The following is a 19,934-nucleotide window of genomic DNA, read 5'->3' on the forward strand; positions in this document are numbered from 1 at the left end:
ACATGCTTAATCTGAAACTATTTTTCTTCCCCAATAGATGCATAATTAACTCTGGAATTGAATTGAATTTATGGTTCTATTTGAACAAAAACATAAGGTAACACCTTACTGTGTTTTTTAAATTACACTTTTCATTGCATGACACATCACACACAGACCAAGTCAATTGTTTTTATTTTGTACAGGACAGCATTTAACCTGGTAATAACTGATGGGTGGTGACGCAGTTTCCCCTCCTGAAGAACATAGAAGCGTTTAGGAGTTGGCGTTGGGTCCCTTCTTCTTACCGAAAGTGGGCACAACGTTCACAAAGCGTCTATTGTACTGGATGCGACGCTTGGCCCGGCCAGTCTTCTTTTTCTTCTTCTCCTGCTTGTCAACCTGGAAAACAAAAGCAGCAATGACATAAGATATAACATGAGCACATGCATGTGCAGATAGTAAAAGTCAATTCTATTCTCAAACACGTACATATACACCCCAATTACTTTCCAACTTCTCTGTATGTTGAAAATACCAGTAATCCTACTAATAAATCCTACTGGACTAAAACATAAGGACATATAATCTTACCTTGGGAGTCTGTCCCCTCACTTTTCCAGCACGGGCCAGGGAACCGTGAACCTTACCTGGTGGGGGAAACAGGAAAATAGTTAATCAGTGCTGTATTTACATGTGTAATAATTTCTTAAACTAATATCCCAACTTAAGATATGCTTGTTGTATCTGGGAGGGAATAACCAAGTAGTCAAATGTGTGTTACAGGCCATGTTTCAGGATGGTTAAAATGATTTACTGTAAAACTTCAAATAATAGCCGAGTCCCAAACTGACGCCGGTCCCGTTTACAGGCCCGGTCTGATTATGGATTTGGACATATAAAGGCCAGCCTCAATTATAAGCCGGGTCTGATTTTCTCATATAAAGGTAAGAAGCAAATGTATAACTATAAATATAATTTAAAAAAAAAAAAACAATCAATCAGAGTACATCGTCATGGAGACACAAAACAAATATAAGCAGGGACAATTTTGTAATTTATGCAAATAAAGGCCCGGCTATTATTTTACGGTAATATGCAAAAAACATTTCAACAACTGTGGGTTGCATCTTTGTAAACTGACCTCCCAGCAGTCTGCCAGCAACCTCGAGGGTGCAGTGCTCTGAGACACCGCAGGATGCCAGGGAGGTATCATCCTCCAGTGGGCATCCAGCAAGCAGCAGCACCTGGTCCTCAACCAAAAGACCTTCCAGAGCCTGGACATGGGCCTAGGAGAAACCAGACACAGTTGTCAACCTTTACGCATTAAACTTTTTCATGTTTTTCAAAATAAAAATCAAATCCAGTGAATTTTCCTCAACAAGTATACAATTTACCTTAATCTGGCCAACGGTCTCCTGTCCAGTCACCTCAAGGGTGTGGGTGTTCTGGGCACGCAAAAAGAGCTGCATCTTGATGCTGTGAGAAAAGGCAAAGCTACTTCAGTCATCTTGTTTCTTATCTTACTGATATTTGGTGCAGAGGGAAATGCTTTAAGTTTAAGTTGAGTTTCCAATATTGCTTACGCAGGCCTAAAACCATAGATTATTTAGCATTAAGTCATTTAAAATACTTTCCTCCGCTATTACAACCCAAAATGTCTGCCGTAACAATCTGTTGCGGATTTCTGTGATGCGTTGATATTTATATGCCAGAATATTTAAGGTAGCAAAGAGCTGCACGTTAATTTCTGTAATATACTCTGTGGAATTACGCCGTAAAATACACCCTGTCACAAATTAACAACTGACGAAAACTACAGGCACCCAGCACACAGCAAGGAACCGGGAACTGAACAGATATGTCCATCTAGCTAACGCTAGGTTAGCTTAGCTAGCCACATGGGGCACGCGTTTTAAAAAGTACCAGTAAAACACAAGAAAAATACATTCAATGTTCAATATAAAGTTTAACCTGTGATTACTAATGGTGCGTGTTTAACATTCACTCAGTAAATGTTCCCAGGAACTCGCTTTATTAGATATTTTCACTTAAAACGGACAGGACTTACCTCGTTTGATGCTAGTCGTTCAACGCTAGGCATGAAAAGGGCTGTTTGAGGGCTGACACTGCGCATGAGCGGATTTTACGTAACCCTTATCGTACGCTGTAGCCACGCCTTTGATCTGACTTTGTACGGCAGCGCAGCTGTAAATTGTATGTCTGCTTTTCTCTGCAGCATGTTGATGCTTTTTTTTAATAAATCACGCATAATTATGTTTAGAGACGCTCAGAGACAGTACGTTGCTTTTAGAAGTTCTAAAAAAAAGATGTTACGCATATTATATCAAGTGCATGTAGGCCCTTAAACCCCATGTTCACTATAAATACCTGTTCAATACAGGCAGTGTGTATCCACTATATTACAGCTGAGATAATAAAGAGGTCATTTTGAATACTTGCATGGTGAATATAATATTAACAGATGGACAAACTCTCTGAATTGATTAATCATTGGAACATTGTAGGTATTACTAGGATGAGAAAAGGAGACTTCAGGGTATCAATCTCTTTATTATGAAATCAAGTCAAAATAAAAAAAAAGGAACTTTTCATTGCTCTGCGTGGAAACATAACGAGGAAATATTAAAAATCTTTGTGTCTGGGAAGGAGAGAAAAATATCAAGATACATCACTTCCAAGTTTAAAATGTTAACACAAAGAAAAAGACCAAACTACTTCATCCAATCTTAAAACTAAAAGCTTTAGTCACACAGGGAGAAAGACATGTGCCTTTACAATTAACATGCATCCCAACAATTAACTCAGTGCTGGAGATAATGAACGCAACAATTAAGTATTTTCTTTACGTGACAGATCAATATGACTTGCCATGGATGGTCAAATATAATCCAAACAAGGGCTACAATATGGAATTTAACCGATTAGCACACTGTAATCCAAAACAAAGGGCAACAAAATCAATTTCTATAGTCTGTGGATGAATTGAACATTTCCATGACACCCCTGTTTAGAAGCCCTGCTCCAAGATGTAAGAAGGTCAGAAAGGATGTCAAGTCTGCATCTTCATATCAGGATTTGAATCATCATGTAGGAGGAGGGGGGTAGTACTGGTTGTACTGGGCATATTGGTTGTATTGCCCCCAGGAGTTTTGTCCCCAGCTGCCATATTGCTGCTAAAAAAGAAGGAAGATAGATTTGTTTCCAACAGACCAAATGAACCTAAGCTTAATTTTGTTGTAGTTTCATAGTAGACAAAAGGTTAACTATCAGACATGCATGGTTACATATGAAGCCTTACCTGGTACCAATTGTAGTTGTATGCAGAGTTGCTTGCCTGCGCGTCTGTCATTGTATTTAAGGCCCCCGAAGAACCATCATCCGCACGCTGTCTCTTGGCATCAGGTTCTTGAGAGCTGGAAAAGTAAGTTTAAATATATTAAAGTTGTTAATTTAGACTCAGATTGATTGAAGTGCTTGTGTAGAAAGTTTTATGAAGTTTTAGAAAATGTGTTAATGTGATCCAATATTCACCTGTCATATCCATTCTCCGCCTTCCTTTTTGTTGATTCACATTCTTTCTGTAGTTTCTGTTGCTCCTCCATTGCAGCAACAAGCCTTTAAAAAAGAATGAATATTACTAAATCTTAAAAAAAAAAAAAAAAAAAAAAAAAACATTTCCATCCACATGCAACTAATAATACTTACATATTGATGTCTGTGCCAAAATCTTCCAGGAACTCCACCTTGCGCTGGGAGAAGAGGAGCCGAGATTCCAGAGGCATTGGGCTCTTCAGGGCTCGGTCGAAACAAGCCAATATCTCAGCCTCATTCTGGATCACATCTCCACTGTATTCCAGCTCAAGCAGGTTCAGGTAAAGTTTTGAACTTGTCTATAAAGCCACAATAATTGTGTGTCAAGTCATGCACTACAGTTGTGGGGCATGTGTACACAATATGCTTTAACACTGCTATTACTGAATCAATCTCCGAGCAGAATTCTTTAGACAGAAACAGTTTCTATGCTCAAGTATTCATAAACACTTGCTGACTGCTCACATGTGTACTCTTATACTCTTATAAAATAGCTCTCACCTGGTCCTTTTCAATAGCATCTAGCAGCACCTTCCTGGCCTTGCTCAGACTTCTCTGCACCTTCATCAGCTGCCTGGCCAGCTTCACCGCATAGAATGATGTCTCAGTAGCATTCTTCGCTGACTCCATTGCCTCCCTCAAAAGCGCCTCAGCTTCCTCCAAGTTACCGTGGCGACGCTCCAGACTGACCCTCCTAAGGCGCACCATGGCCAATCCTGGGATTGTTGCCTCCATGGACTTGAAGATCTCACGGGCCTCATCCAAGTTGCCTGGGCAAAGAATAACAAAACTACATGAGAAATTTGTATACATGTTTTACATTTTGACCATATCTAATTTGACAGTTTGCAATCAGCTGTGAGTAAGGCGCTCACCTTGCTGCTCCTCAAAGGCTGCCCACAGCAGATGAATGGATGGTTTTCTGGGCAGATGCATGGTACACGCCTTCTTGTAGACATGTCTGACACCATCAGTGCTGTAGCCCTCTAGATACTTTGCATACTTCAGAGTGAAAAAGAGAAAGCAAGTTGGAAGAGATGTAGGAGAGGACAGAAAAAGAACAGAGAGGAAAGAGAAAAGCAAAAGAGACAATGCATTTTAAACCTAAATTTTCAGTAGACAGAAACAGTGAATTTCTTCATTGACAAGATCGTTTTTAGAAATTTTCTGTGTAAACCCATCAGCACCTTCATGGAACCAATTAGATAAGTTTCTGTAAGGTAGTGGGAGACGAAGAAGATGCAACGTAGTAGTTGGCAAATGCTGCAGTCAAATCTTGTGTGGCAAGCTGGCCATCCCCTAATACAACAGATACAGTCACATATCAACGTTACACGCAAAGAGAGTGCAGGACGTTTTACTGTGTCGTTGTGATATCATCGTTGATGGGGAAGTGCAGGGAGGTAGCTGGAGTGACAGAGAGGTTAAAGGTCACATTACCTTTGCCCAGAACTCCTCGTAGAGCGCACACGCGATGAGGCATCGTTCAAAAAGTACAACCACCCTCTCCGGAGTCCCGTTTTCAATTTCGAAGTCCAGGTATTCATTCCAGTTGTTCAGCTGAGTCTTCTCTAAGGCTTTCACGTGGAAGTATGGTCTCTTAATCTGAAAAGACAAATAAATTAGTTTGACTGAACAACCAAATCCTTGCTTTCAGCACAATATCACTGCAGAGAAAAATATGACACATACCCCTTCCTCAAAGGCCCAGCGCTTGCTGACTTCATGTTCATTGTGGTTGAACACTTCCTGTCGACCCTCGATCACCTTGTGGCGCATGTTCTCAATCTCGGTGACCCTCTACATAAAAAGACAAAAAAACATGGTAAGCATTATATTTATATTTCTCTCTATCACATTCTACCATTGAGGTAAAAACTCTTGGTCCAGCATCCAAGGATTTACATCACCATGAGCTTGCCAGACACAAGAAGCCTGTAGAAGGGGGAGGAATGTATGCACCGAGCATATCAGCCTCTGGGTGCAGTTGCTGGGTTCAATGGGCCGGTTGACTCTTTAAGTTTTAAGGCGTGTCTTTGATTGATGCCAACTTGAATCCACCCTGGCATTCATTGGCTCAGCTGCTGACATAAGGACACCTCTTAAACCCTGACCAAATTTTTCTTTCCATTTTACTATGGACAACAGGCAAGCTCCTGCTAACTCTGCAAGCAGTACATGTTGTACATTTTGTCATTGCCGTGAGACTGAAAATTGGATCTACCTTTGCAGGATCTGCAAGATCCTCTGTCCCAGGCGGTAGGTCCTCCTCAACTTGTTTCTCTCCATCTTCACCGACTATTGCAGATAGACTGGCTTTAGAGAGCTCGACCCTCAGCTGAACAAACTCTTCTTCTGTCAAGAAGTGTTTGGGGTTGTTGCTTTGCACGTGCTCTTTGAACCTGCACAGGGGTATAAAGAGAAAGGTTAGAATATTCAAAAATGATTTAAACCACAGCTTAATACTGCCATTTCACTCTACCTTTGGAAGTGTTGGGAATACAGCTGGGTTGGGATACCCAAGATGCGATCATAGATGGCAGTGACATTGGCCAGCTTCTGTTGCTCTGTCTCCCAGGTTACGTAGGACTCCCACAGACGGTCTGAGCGAAAGTCTGTGCCTGCTGCGAGCACTGCGTGTTCATAGGAGCTAATAAAAAAAAATACAAACACATATGCAGTCATTCGTTGTTTTCAAACAAAACTGCATGTACTGTGAAATACTTGACTGTACAACATCTGTGCCAATATGAAGCAATGTTCTGAAAAGACTTTTACTTACGCTCGAATGCGTCCCTCAGTCTCTGGGTCAGTAAGATCTGAGTTCTCTTTGATGAAGGTCAGGTAGTGCAGCCACAGGTCCACACTGAGAGGGATGGCCTGCAAGCCTCTCCTGTATACCTTCGATAAGAACAAACAAGTTAGTTAATATGTAAAGGTTTTTTATCATTGTCATAAGATAGATTATTACTTTTTGTTCCTCTGTTTGAGCTGTAATCAGTCACTAAATGCTGTCTGCGAAGGACAAAGACATGAACACACACAAACGTCTTATATTTCTGATTGTTCAGAAAAGCAAAAAAGTTTTTTTTAAAAAGTAAAAAAAAAAAGACCAAAAAAAGACAAAGACTTCATATTTACCTCTTCTGCAACCTGTATATTGCCATGCTTTTTCTCAATATCAGCATACTTCTTCCAGTAACCATAGCAGTAAGGATAACGGAGGAAGAATACATCAAATGCCTTTCTCACAGCTGTAAGGACATTCTGTGAAGAGGAGCAAAAGCAAATATCACCATACCATTCCCAAATTCCCCTGAGGGACCTTCCCAAAGGGATTAATACAGTATATTCTATTCTATTCTAGTCATGTAAGCATTTGCTTAATTTTTTAATGATAGTATTGATCTTACCTCTTGCTCTACATACTGCAGCAAGTAGACCCAACCATTGAAGTCTTCTGGGTTCTCTTCACATGCTTTAAAGAGTTTTTCAAACTCTGACGGCAGCTCTGGCTCTGCAGGAGCAATAAAATCTTGCGTTGTTTCTTTGGATGGTTCTTCCAGCTCCATACCATCCTCTGCCATCTGCTGTACCTCAGTCCCATCTGAAGAAATTTAAAAAGAATTATGTTGTTGAATTACAAATATTTTCACAAGAATTTTCTTCAGGATTAATAAAGTTTTATGTTATCTTATCTCTTATCTTAGATTTCAACATGAATTTCTCTCTGAAAACCAGCACATGGTTGCTCAGTATTTAGTGCTTGATGTAAGGGACTAGCGAGTAAAGTTACCTTGACTGCTGTCCTGTGTAACGGCCGTTGGTTCCACACTCATCTCATGGCTTCCCTGCTGAGACCCTGCAGACTCTTCTGTGGGCTGTGGTGGAGGTGGCGGCTGCTCCTGTTGAAAGAGCTGAGCACTGGCAAGCTGAAATTGCTCCACAGCCTTGTCCACAGCCCCCAGCTCTGTGCCAGCCATATGTTGATTTGGTTGTTGCTCTTTCCCAGGGGCATCCTGGGACGCATCTGAGTCCTCAGGCAAGGTGTTGGAGAGTGGCTCTGGCGCAACTTGGCCGAGGGACCATTCAGCTGTTTGTCCTAAAACAGGAAGGTCAGGTAGAAAGGCATCCCCATTGCTCTCCATGGCATGGGACTCAGTGTCTAGCATTCCAGTAATGGTCTCCTCAGAGTGCTCCAAGTCTGCTGAAAAAAAGGATAATAATTACCAAAAATGCAAACACAAAAAACACAAATTAACTGGTCGCAAATCCAAGTTCTGATTCTTGACCAGACAAATCCAGCCAATTAAATAGATACGCCACGATGGGCTCTAATAAATTGCAGGTTTTTATACGTTTCTTATCACTTTGGCATTATGACTGCACGACCATTCTAAACAGCAATTTCCAGTACATTTTGAAAATTATTTCAAACGTTACAAACGTTTGTACACAAAGTAGTCGCGTAGCAGCTGGTGCAATAGGATACTTCCTGGTTCTAACAGTAAGCGCAAACCAGCTTAACCCTAAGTCTTAGCTTAGGTACTAAAAATAATGTATCCGCGTGATCGGTCGACAACGCACAGAACCTAGCTTAATTTAGCCAGCAGTATTACCACCAACAGCAAAAGTTGGCTTCGTGTTCCATCAAAATAGCTTAGCTTTAGCCTTGTTTGCCGTTTGAGGCCATGATGCATCCGGGAGGTTGTTTGCATAGTCAAAGTTCAACATGAAGTTGGGCCTTGACTTCCGTCTATTTCATGAGAAGTATTTCAGCGCTAAAATTAGACGTTACAGTTAGCTTCAGAGAGGCGCTTGTTAAGTCACGCTGAACGTAAACTTAATAATCCAAATATGTAACTACAATTTCGACGTCGTGTTAAAGTTAATTCAACAGTGGTAAAATCCATCCCGCATACCGTACGAACAACTACAACATGTGCATTCGTCTCCGTCTCCAGTTAATAGTCGGCCCCCATAGCGTCCCCACGTTAGCTAGCCCGGCTAACATCATTTTCCCTCTAGCGTGGCTAGCGCTGGGCGACGGTTTAATTGTCAGAATCTTAGCCAGATTACGGAAAAATAACGATTACAGAGTAGCCTGGACATCTTACCAGTATCTTCCATGCAAATTTGATCAACCTCGCGAACTTGTGGGCAGCTTTCGAAGTCACTTTATCTAACCTACAACAAGCAGACGCGCTTCAACCACCATTCTTATCAACTTGGAGGAAGAACAGAGGCAGCTTCTGCGCATGCTCAACCAGATCTCCACCCATCACCCACTTCACGGTGTGTGCTAATGAGAAACCATTTCCAGTTTACATTTTTGCAACTGTTGCAAAAACAAACACATAAAAGTATCTATTAAAAATAATTACATTTCTAATATTGCATAGCATTAAAGTATTGGAAAATTAATTAAAAATTACAGTGTTACTTTTTAGGGGTTCTTAAAATATAAACTTGATCACAGTATCTGCAATACCAACAAACTAATTCAAGCATTAAACTCATAGGCGTAGCTACGCCCCCCCCCCCCCCCCCCCCCCACACACACACACACACACACACACACACATTTACTGAGTAGGAAACTCCACCTACCGCTGTATCGATTGCTCATTAAAAAAATCTGTTTCACTTGATCCATAAATGAATAACCTCACCAATGAATGAAATCCAAGTTTCCCTGGTTACCACACTGCTACAATACCGTTACTATAGTAACGGAGCTAACAATTCCATTGGTTTTCTTCGAGCAAGCGTAAGAGAACCGTCATTGCTGGTCGAAGCTGGAGGAGGTAATGTCAGTGTCATCCCACAAAGTCCAACTCATGCTAAAGCCTTACTGTTGTGTTACATGGCCCCAGGTGACTTTAAATCAATTTATAAAAGTTGATTTAAATCAACTTATAAAAGTTGATAAATCAACTTATAAAAGTTGATTTACAGTAGTTAGTTACAGAAGTTACAGTAGACAGTTTTATTTGTCTGATGACATGTTTGCCTTTTCTGCTCCCTCCACACACACAGTGGACATAAGAAGATTCCCAACAAAGACATGGGAACTTAGAGTTGCTGAGGTGAGTGATGACAGGGAAAACTCAATCAGGTGGACATGAGGGAGATTTCCCAGTCTTTTGTCTCTGTAAATGAGAGAAGGTGGCAGATATGGAGGCTTTGTATAATGTAGTACCACCAGTGATAAAACTGTCGTTTCACTTGGAATTAGTGTCTGTATGTCACCGTGTTTTAAAATCAATGAGTTTTTGTTGAGTCTTTCTCTGAAATAGTCATTGAGTTAACGGTTTACTTCTGTAGGTAAAATAGGCGTTTAACAACCTGTTAAAATCTGCAGGAAATCGCAGCTACTTCATATTATTATATTATTTTATTTATTTTTATTTTAGATACTTTAGTAATCCCAGAGGGAAATTATTTTTAAGGCTGCTGCCAAGCAGTGTCATACAATGACTAGCAAGGCGCGCCACACACATTTTAATGCTTTCTACGCCACTGTATTAAACATTAGTTAATGTAAGTGTAAAACCGCAAGTTTAAACACAGTGCAGTGACGTATACACTTATGGCGCTCTAACATCACTATTCTCATGAATTAATTAGTTTTAGTGTTAATAGTTGAGGCTTTTTGTGACATACTTTAATTACAGTGCCGGACATGATGAGTTAAATGAGTGTTTGACCAGATTTGATCAGTTTGAATAAGCAGGTGTCAATTAATAGTCTGGTTTCGACAATGAAACGCTGTGGCGTGGTCCCCCGCCCTTCTCACTCACAACCTTTACGTCACAGCCTAATCACACGGGAACTGTTTGAATGAATGATAAGGAGCGTCGGAAAAACCGGGCAGTAAAGCCCCTCTTGAAATAAACAAACCTCCTAAAACCTTATATGTGTTTATTATGAACAACTCTATGCATTACTATAGCAGTACCCGTAGTACTAGAATTGATTACATCTATTATGAATGCTCAAATGGCGTCAACACTGGTTGACGGGCCGGTCTGCAGTTCAGTTTTTTTCTGCGCGCATGCGAAATGGCGTATGCCGCCTTTGCGAGAAGTTGGAAATGTAAAAGGCGAAGCAATTTCCACAGCTAGCCTGAACTTTTGACGTGTTTAAATGCTACAATAACACGCTGATATTCTTTTCAAACAAAGGGGCTTTATAATACATTTTATATATTTAACTTACAATGAGTCATTGAATTCATTAACGCAAATCAATAGTTGGTTTAACTTACAGAATGATTTTTCTCTGTTTTTTTGTTGTTTGTTGGCCTACGTCTACACATTGCTCACCTAATGTTGAATTGATGCTTACTATAAATTAATAAGTTATATTAATAATATTCTCCGGCCAAAAAATGTCTTTCTGTGCCATACACATGCCGCCCTTTCTGAAGTGTTTTCTTAATGTTCAGATTTCGGAGCTCAGAAGAAGTCCGTGAACGCAGCAGTAGTGTGTGTGAGCGGTGTAGAGGAAGTGGCGGCTGATCTGGGTCCGCACCTTTTCCGGTAACACAGCACCGCCACCGCTGTGACTGAACGGCTGGAGAGGGAGAGAGAGAGAGGGAGGAAGAGAGACAGAGAGCGGCAAGAGCGGGGCGAAACGGTCCGGGGACTGGGGGATGATTGCCGCAGACGTAGGTAATTATCCCGCTCTCCATTGTGTGTGTTTTTTGTTTTGCTCTCCCCTGAGCAGAGAGAATATTTTTCGGATTCAAAGTTGTCCTCTGTACTAACACCCCTCCCTTCTCTGGACCTTTTCTTGTGACACAGGAGGAAGAGAAGAAAGTCGGATGAATCAATGACCTTTTGAGCGCTCTTCCTCTGGATGTCCCGGCGCAGAAACGGACCTGAGAGGCTTCGTTTTTGCGGTTGTTTTAAGAAGAGAATCGCCTGCTTTGAAATTCATCGACTGGAATTAGCTAAGGCCAAGTGTGGATAGCCGGCAGCCAAGGAGGAAGTGGGAACCCCGGGCTCGGACTGGGCCTGATTTTAGACCAAATTTGGTTTTAAAGGCTTTTTTCTGTGTCAGGTCCGACTCCACGAGATTTTTGAAGGAGGAAAAAAAACAAGTTGCAATAAGAATTTTGAAGGAAGTCGAAGCACAAAGGCGAGTTTGAAACGAGGGATTTTTTTTCCTTCTTACATCGGAGGGCAGTGGATCATGAAAATATATCCCCACCCAAATCTGTGAGGGCTCCATACATCCTGTACCCATTGAATGCTCATCAACTCAGGTCAGAACATCACAGTCCACATTATTGTCCTGTACAAACTTGAAAGTCGCCGCCTTTTTGAATATTGACACTTGTGTCAGCCCACCGCTGCCATCACGTGGAGGGCTTTCAGTAGCTACACACTGACACTGGAACTTCTTAGTTGTATTTGACAAAAAAAAACACGTTTTTCTCTCATTGGAGAGGTTCTACTTTTTCTTCATACGAAGTATTTATGCACAGAAAACAAGATGGGGAAGATGCTATCAAAGATCTTTGGCAACAAAGAGATGAGAATATTGATGCTTGGACTTGATGCTGCTGGGAAAACTACCATCCTGTACAAGCTGAAGCTGGGACAGTCAGTCACCACCATCCCCACAGTTGGTTTCAACGTGGAAACCGTCACCTATAAGAATGTGAAGTTCAACGTGTGGGACGTTGGAGGACAGGACAAGATTAGGCCCCTTTGGAGACATTACTACACAGGCACCCAGGGCCTCATTTTCGTGGTGGACTGTGCTGACAGGGACAGGATCGACGAGGCGAGGCAGGAGCTCCACCGAATCATCAACGACCGGGAGATGAGGGACGCCATCATCCTGATCTTCGCCAACAAACAGGACCTCCCAGATGCCATGAAACCCCACGAGATCCAAGAGAAGCTGGGCCTGACCCGGATCAGAGATAGGAATTGGTACGTTCAGCCCTCATGTGCGACAACAGGGGATGGACTATATGAGGGCCTGACCTGGCTTACCTCAAATTACAAATCTTAATGTACCCCTCTCTCACCTCACCCCTCTCACCAGCCTGAACACTTGGAGGCAAAAAAAAGTAGTAGCTGAGAATGGAAACATACATAAAAAAATGCAATCTAAAGCAATTATTGACCTCTCTGCTGAGTATGTATCGAAGAGAGTAGCAGTTATATTTTTCTTTTGATGATGACTTCACTATAACCCAAAATTTCATTTAAACTTTTTTTTAAGTTTGCTTTGGTTCACACTCTGTATAATCAATACTGTTTAAATATACGACTTTTTGAGCTATTACTGCAAATTCTTTTTTACTTTTCTCCTTTTGTATCATTTCTTTAAAGGGACTTTGGGACATGTGTATAGTTTTGCCCCTGTCTAGCTCTTCATTCAGTGTTCTCATGGCCTGACTACATATCCCAAGCATGGGGTGGGCGGGGGGGGGTGGAAGAGCCCATTGCCTACATCAGCATATCACTCTCATGGCTCAAACTGCCTCTGTAATATGTACGAATGTGTATTGTGGATATGTTAGGACCTCTGAGGAAAAAAAAATGTCATAATTGATTGTACTGGGATGAATGAGGAAACGTGTTGATTGCATCCATAATGTCTACTGTGGCGGTTTTTTGTTTGGAAGACACTATGTGGACGCTGGATATTCACACACACACACACACTGTGATATGGATATATATTTTTGTTGTTACCACCAGTCTTATTGTTTCCTTTTTTTGTTTCTCCCAGAGCTTCCATTACTGTTTAGTATTTGTAGTTTCAGCTGCCTTATTAGGGGGACCCAGGGTTACAGGTGCCCCCAAATCAGAAGGCAGAAGGTATTCTCAACCGCTGAGTTTGCACTTTGAGAGGGAATGGGGGGGGGGGGGGGGGGGGGGTTAGTAAGTAGCTGGCTGTGCACATTTTCAAATTTCTGTGACTGACTTTTGGTCTCCAGCAAGTGTTTATGAAATCCCCCCACCACCTCCTCCTCCCTCTCCTTCAACATAGGTGCTTCAGTGACTTCAACCCTCCTCTTTTTTTAATCATCATCAACGTTTAGGGTTCTGCAGACACAAAACCAGCTGTTCTGTTATAATAGTTCATAGTTACCGCTGTTTCATTTGTTTCCTTTTCTTTTGCTATGCTGATGAAATAATAAAAAAATATATCCAGATCAGTACGGAAGTGGTGCCTTTTCAATGAGCAGCTGCTACCGTAGCAAAAGTAATATTTCACTTCTGGAAAAAAAAAAACAGTTGAGCTCATAAAAGAGGAAATGAGAGTGCTGGGCGTTCTGATGGTTGAAAGAGGGACTAACTAGACTGAACTGTGAAGTGAAGTGAGCCCTGGCCTGTTTCCTTTCTGCTCTTGTGTGAGTCATTTGCTGTGAATAAATGATGAGATCTCTCGTTTCAGAGTAGTGATTGTCAGGTAAACCCAAAGGTCTTAAAGTATCACTTTGTCCGTCAGGGCGCTGACTCCACAGAATGACCCTGTGACAGCTTTTACACAAAGGAAGCAAATTAAAGAGGTGATGTGGAGTCGGCCCACAGCAGGTTAAAAAGCCAGAAGAAGCAGGACTTTAATCACTCTTTTAATGGTTAACTTCACATTTTCCTATGCTTAAAAGGGTCAATACAATAGAGATCAAGCCTTTAAACTTTACTGAGGACTTAAATAAGGACATGACTCAGAATGTAGAGTGTGTTTATATTAACTATGTAAAACTTCCTTCCTCATATTCCTGTATGCATGATCTGACACATAAACCATTCTAGGTTTCTAAAACTAGCGTACAGCCATTTATGTGCGCTATACCTAATTGTTTGTTGGTCATCTCCAAACTCTTAAGAAAAATCTATCGTGACTTCTAGGACGTTGATTGATATTGTCTGAAACAAGTGCATAACTTGAAGCATGACTCGATGAATTGTCACATGATCTCACAGACTTCATCAAAGTCTAGCTGCTTCACAAGGCAACTAAATACCCAAATTTAACTTGGACACTACTAAATCACATGTTATAAACTGATATTCAGGCTCCAAGGCTCCAATCCTGTTGAAAAGTTTCTCACAAATACATTGATTTTTTTTGGTTGGTCGACCTCAAATAACAAAAGGTCACTGTCAGCCTGACATTTTGCCCTGTGTAAAGTAATTCACTTTGAGGCACAGATCTGAGATTGGGTCGACTTTCTTTTTCATTTTTACTCTCCTTTCTACCACCTCAAACATTCATAGCTGTGTGTGTAAAGTCAGCTTCCTCTCTACACACAGTAAAAGATGGTGTGAATCATGAGTAGTGACGTCACCATGCGAAGCCAGGAAGAAGACTGTTGTCATGGAAATCAGTGGTTTAGCAGTGAGAACTGAACAAAAACAGGTGGAACAATGAACAGGTAGTTCACAGTAGTTCACATTTCTGAACTTGATGTAATGAGAAACAGGATAGTGTCTAATTCCTGAACTTAAATTAACTGCTTACATTCTTCAAGTGTTACACAAATATTCAGTGGACTCACAGTCCAGGCATGCTAGCTGCCTATCTCTACACTGGCTCTGTTTGCTCGTGCGGTGTTTGTTTTGTGGCTGTTGATTTGAAGTTTGACCTCTTGCTGTGTTGAAAGCGTGCATGTGACACATCTAGTATGAAGGCCAGTTCTCTCAACCTGCGATAGACACACAAATTCAGCAGCCTACTATCTCCACTAAACCCGCTGTCACTTTCCAGCCTGTGTGTTTTTTCCCTTCTGGATTAGAAGCACAGGTCACAGGAGTTCCTGGCATTTCAGAGCCTGCTGTTGTTCTGAAACCTCTTTACTTGAACAGTTGAGGGCAGTGTCAAGTGCGATCTTGTTGCCTTCTGATTTTCCATTCATTGCGGAGGTGGAAAATGAAATCAACAAATGCCTTTCTTTTCCCAGAAGAAATGTGAAAAGAAGTTTGAAACAGCTCCTGATGTTACGTCAGCGCTGAGCCAGTGAATCATGCTGCACGTGTCGCAGGCCTTTTGTACAGCTGTCACTGCCCTCAGCAGCAGATGCACTGCACACACTGGCTGGTGTCAGGCTCACCTGTGGCCCTCAGTTAAGGACACATTGTAAGACTGTTCTGCTTGTTTTACCTGCCTCAGCTACTACAATATCCCACAGTCTCACTCTGCTCTGCAGTGCTGTCCTGCTTCATGTTCCTATGCATTCACTTTTAGCTCTGAGCACAGCCATTGTATGTCACAGGCAGGGTGGGGGTTCACAAGACTATTGTACGCCTATAAAGAGGGTGGTTTCAAACAATACTTTAAAACGGAGCTCATTGGCAGTTCCTCTGTGATCTGTTTACACAGGCGTTCCTCTTTGATTTAATCTCACTTCAGTTCTTCATTCAGCGAACCAGGAAACCATCAAACACAGACACCGCACAGCACATTTCAACATGAAACACAACTTATATTTGATTAAAACCTGCATTACCTATTTATCTATCCCAGCATTGTAGATATGATTTGCTTACTGCTGTACAAGCAATGATTATGTTTATGATAAACACACATTCACAGACACGTTGCTTTTCTCACACCTCAGGCGCCTGCAGTCAGTATCCTCCCACAGCTGTTTCCATAGTGCTGAGAAGCTTAGACAGGGTATGCTCACGTTACTTTGAGAGTCAGAGGCCAAGTGAAGCTCTCAGAGTTTCAGCTTTCTTCTCATCAGGTTTGTACAAATGACTTTGATGTTGGTTCTGAAGCATGTAAATGGACACCAGCATCTCAATGCCATGTAGAAATTAAACACCAACAATGACAAATATCTAAATATGTAAACACTTTTTCACTTTAAGCTCCGATTGTCCCTACTCTCCACACGCGGAAGTGTTTTCTGGGACACTGAACTCTTGCATGCTCTGTCACCATCGAAGTGTGAGTGTGGTGTAAATGAGTGACACTGAAAGGTTAAAAAGTTGTTTATAAATGGAAACTATTTCTACTTGTAATGATCTACAGACATTTGTTCACTGCCCTCCCCTTGAGCCGCAGGCTTCCAGTGTCTTTAATCAGTGTCCAGCTCATCAATGAATACAATCACTTTTGGATTTTGGATTATTGATTACCTCTCTCTTGATAAACATTTCCTGTCCGACAAATTCCACTGCAGACTTACACACATAAAAAAAGTGGACTGGTTGGATCGGGCAGAGCAAATACCCATAAAGTTTCAGTGTCTCGGTTGTCATGGCGCCCACTTAAACAGCATCGTTAAAGGAGCATGCAGAGTGACATTCAGCTTCCAGGCAGTTGTAAGCTCATCTGAATCTGTTGCACATCACATTTCTCTCCGCCTCGAACAATGTGCTAATAATTATAGGGAGCCTGAGGCCTGTGTTTGCATTTGGCAAAAGGAGCTGTGCAGCGATCAGGGATGTGTGCACCAGCAATGATTCAGACTTAAAGATGTAATGAATGGAGGTGGTTTACTGAATGTAATACTTTATCACAACCTTCATTTTTTTACTCTTTAGATTAAGTCATGTTTTTTCTATTTATCAGTATTATAGCCACTGTGGGCCAAAATGTCTGTATATCAATCTGATACAGTCAAATTAACAAACAGGGAAAGGATTACTGTTAATTATACGTGCCTCGTTACTTCAGGTGAAGAAAACATCTGAAAGAAATAACAGGAAGCTGCACAATTTTCTAATTAAAGAAACCTTTTCATCTTTAGATAAAGACAAACCGGTGGGTAACTGTAGCTTCCGTTTGTGACAGGAACTGACATATGCAGCAACCTTCCTGTGTGACACATGCCACACTACAGCAACAAATTACCGCATTAAGATACAGGAGCGTATAGAGAAAACAATAGACATGGCTGCCAGGAGTGTACAGTAAAATAAACCGGTCAGGTCGGGGTTAAAGTATTGTTAGCAGTAAGTAAATTATGTGTCTCTTGCAACGCTCTGTAATTACCTGGATTAGCTTTCTATAATAGAAATACAGAAATAATACAGAAGATACGGAAAACTTGTCTGTTCTGAATTTGAATCGACCTATTTTAGTTTATTGACACATGTCCCTGTGTGTTGTAGCAATAAAGCTTGTTGAACCACAGGTAAACAGTTGCCATTCACCTGTTGTGTAATTATTAATATGTGTCTGCTGTTTAATACTGTCAGACTGAACAGGGAGCCAATTATTTTAAATGCCACTCTCTCTCTCTCTCACACACACACACACACACACACATGCTGGTGCCTGTTACCACAATTACACAAACAGAAATAGCGTCACCAATACATCTTTCATCCCTAAATAACACCCAACACTAAATCCAAAAATAACCCACCACACTCGGCCTCCCTGCTGGCTCTTACTAATGACCCGTCTGAAGAGCCATCTGCTTTCATGTAAAGCAGTCAGCAGCGTAGCTCACACCAGCAGCTGTGTGAGTAGTCTGTGTGCTCAGGTCATGTACATGTATGGCAGGTTGCTGGCAGATGCTCTGTGGATTGTTTTGAAAGGAGTGAGCGCACTGAGAGCTGCTGTTCTGTCTAAACCTAAACTGTAGCACAGGCTGCACTGGGACACTTTTTACTTGATGTATTTTCTTGCAAGTATTGAGAGGGTTAGGGTTAAAACTAGGGTTAGGGTTAAAACTAGGGTTAGGGTTAGAGTTAGGAAGGACGCAGAGATGTGGTTCAAGTTTATTGCATTTGGCTTACTGAGACTATTACTGAAATGACTCATTTGAGTCTCTACGCTCCACGAAATGCTAACCCTAGCTCAGGATCAGGGTTAGGGTGTGTAATGTGTACTGCCAAAACCCATTGACTACAAAGGTTAATCTTGTCACATGTGCAGCAGGGTTATTTGGTCCATTTCAGCTCTCTTTTGTGTCTATGAGGACCTTAACAACTTCCTCGTGCTTCCACATGATTTCACATCATCATGTTCAGTTTTTATAGTGTCTTCCATTTGCTCATTGACTATGACAGCCTGTTTTTCACAGTATATGCCACACTCTATTGTGATATTTGTTTTCTAAGTGTTTTGCAACAAACCTTCTTGTGTATGCAATTAGTTCTCCTTGTGGGAACCCAAAATCTCTAGCTGAGCCTGTTGTGGCTGAGCTCTCACAGAGAAAAGGAATATGCTGAGCCATCTGCAGTACCATGCCTGCTCTGTGCAGAAGGTTGGCCTCATCATCAAGCAGGGAAAGAGAGCGGAGTGTCTCACATGCACCCAGCAGGCATGTGTGCATTCATGCATCATGGGTGATTGTTACAAAGGACCACATTCACACATGAATACTTATGGTGATTGATACGTTTTTTTGTATTGCCTGAGGTTGAAGGAGGTAAGTTATGAGTATACAGAATGTGTTTTGTTGTATTCTCTGTTATATAAGTCAGCACAGCAAAGATTGCCTCCCGTTCAAGGGTTTATCACACACAAAGTCCATAAGAGCACAGTGGCAACACTCATTTATAGTAATTATAGTTACATATTATTCAAGTCTGACAACCTCAGGTTACTTCCCATTAAGAGGCGGAGCTCAGTGGTTGTCATTTTAACAGTGGTGGTGATGTCATGCTGTGAACAATTTCTGTACACCACTTTGACAAAGAGGAGATCTGTGGCCCCCCTTGACTGCTGGACGAGTCTTGTACATGCAGAAAAAAGAATATGAGGGATAATGATTGAGCTAGGCTTTCTAAAATTGACTCCTTCTACTTTAGGTTATCATAGTAGGATAGCAGTTGTCACTGGTGTAGTATCATAGGTTCTGGTTCTTCTTCTTCACTTCGTACAGGGGGAGAAGGGGTTGCTAAATGACAGAAATACCTTTTCTTTGTTTGCTCCTATCTCTATGGCAACCTTGACAAAGACTCAGCAGCAGATGGCTGGAGCACATCTAAGTGGTCTAAATTGACTTTCTGTCCCAAACTTACAATTCTACAGAAACACATATCTGTTTCTACCTTTTAGATCAGTGTGAGGCAAATCCAGACTGTTGAATTCCACGCAGAGGTGTGTTTACATCAACGGTACCTTGATTCTAGGCATAAATCAACAACAGGATCCAGAAGCCACATGTTTATCTACGGTCTGAGTGGTATGTGAAACATACTTCAAACCAGAATACCAAAGCATGTATGTGTTATGTTTAAAAAGTGGGTTTTTGAAAGTATCTGCCTTGCCTTAGGGTGAAATGTCCCATTAATGATGTGGCTATATACGGTAATTATCATTTGCACATACATATTGGTGTACATCGGGCCATTCAAAAAAGATCCATATTTGTGTATATTCTAACATTCAGCTCTAAATTC

The 19,934-nt window shown here is 41.4% G+C and overlaps 3 protein-coding genes across 5 annotated transcripts; 1 reads left to right on the forward strand and 2 right to left on the reverse strand.

The window, feature by feature from the left end:
* Positions 1-157: 157 nt before the first annotated feature.
* Positions 158-2,135, reverse strand: faua (FAU ubiquitin like and ribosomal protein S30 fusion a). Its single transcript, XM_028397973.1, has 5 exons — positions 2,051-2,135; positions 1,377-1,458; positions 1,124-1,268; positions 574-629; positions 158-381 (listed from the first exon to the last, which is right to left on the reverse strand). Exons 2-5 carry the CDS (start codon positions 1,449-1,451, stop codon positions 256-258), a joined length of 402 nt encoding a protein of 133 aa, XP_028253774.1. The 5' UTR covers positions 1,452-1,458; positions 2,051-2,135; the 3' UTR covers positions 158-255.
* Positions 2,136-2,533: 398 nt separating this feature from the next.
* prpf39 (PRP39 pre-mRNA processing factor 39 homolog (yeast)) lies at positions 2,534-8,843 on the reverse strand. 2 transcript variants are annotated; one of them, XM_028396717.1, is made up of 15 exons: positions 8,712-8,843; positions 7,391-7,801; positions 7,008-7,201; positions 6,736-6,861; positions 6,377-6,495; positions 6,077-6,244; positions 5,819-5,996; positions 5,287-5,394; positions 5,035-5,199; positions 4,470-4,596; positions 4,096-4,364; positions 3,709-3,893; positions 3,535-3,618; positions 3,302-3,416; positions 2,534-3,176 (listed from the first exon to the last, which is right to left on the reverse strand). In XM_028396717.1, the coding sequence occupies exons 1-15, from the start codon at positions 8,722-8,724 to the stop codon at positions 3,087-3,089; spliced, it is 2,352 nt and encodes a 783-aa protein (XP_028252518.1). In that variant the 5' UTR covers positions 8,725-8,843; the 3' UTR covers positions 2,534-3,086. The 2 variants fall into 2 exon arrangements, with proteins under 2 accessions (XP_028252518.1, XP_028252519.1); XM_028396718.1 differs by having other exon boundaries at positions 7,391-7,798; positions 8,712-8,832.
* Positions 8,844-11,108: 2,265 nt separating this feature from the next.
* Positions 11,109-13,780, forward strand: arf6a (ADP-ribosylation factor 6a). 2 transcript variants are annotated; one of them, XM_028396719.1, is made up of 2 exons: positions 11,109-11,270; positions 11,403-13,780. In XM_028396719.1, exon 2 carries the CDS (start codon positions 12,097-12,099, stop codon positions 12,622-12,624), a length of 528 nt encoding a protein of 175 aa, XP_028252520.1. In that variant the 5' UTR covers positions 11,109-11,270; positions 11,403-12,096; the 3' UTR covers positions 12,625-13,780. The 2 variants fall into 2 exon arrangements, with proteins under 2 accessions (XP_028252520.1, XP_028252521.1); XM_028396720.1 differs by having other exon boundaries at positions 11,118-11,266.
* Positions 13,781-19,934: the final 6,154 nt, after the last annotated feature.

Source organism: Parambassis ranga, chromosome 24 (genome assembly GCF_900634625.1).
Source record: "Parambassis ranga chromosome 24, fParRan2.1, whole genome shotgun sequence".
NCBI lineage: Eukaryota > Metazoa > Chordata > Actinopteri > Ambassidae > Parambassis > Parambassis ranga.

Excerpts from the sequence above, each read along its gene's own strand:
- faua (XM_028397973.1), bottom strand. The coding sequence starts at position 1,451 with ATGCAGCTCTTTTTGCGTGCCCAGAACACCCACACCCTTGAGGTGACT. Across the intron at positions 1,269-1,376 it reads AGACCGTTGGCCAGATTAAG|GCCCATGTCCAGGCTCTGGA; the intron begins GTAAATTGTATA and ends GGTTTCTCCTAG. Across the intron at positions 382-573 it reads TGAGGGGACAGACTCCCAAG|GTTGACAAGCAGGAGAAGAA; the intron begins GTAAGATTATAT and ends TTTGTTTTCCAG.
- prpf39 (XM_028396717.1), bottom strand. Across the intron at positions 6,496-6,735 it reads ATATACAGGTTGCAGAAGAG|GTATACAGGAGAGGCTTGCA; the intron begins GTAAATATGAAG and ends TTCTTATCGAAG. Across the intron at positions 5,997-6,076 it reads TATTCCCAACACTTCCAAAG|GTTCAAAGAGCACGTGCAAA; the intron begins GTAGAGTGAAAT and ends ACCCCTGTGCAG.
- arf6a (XM_028396719.1), top strand. The coding sequence starts at position 12,097 with ATGGGGAAGATGCTATCAAAGATCTTTGGCAACAAAGAGATGAGAATA.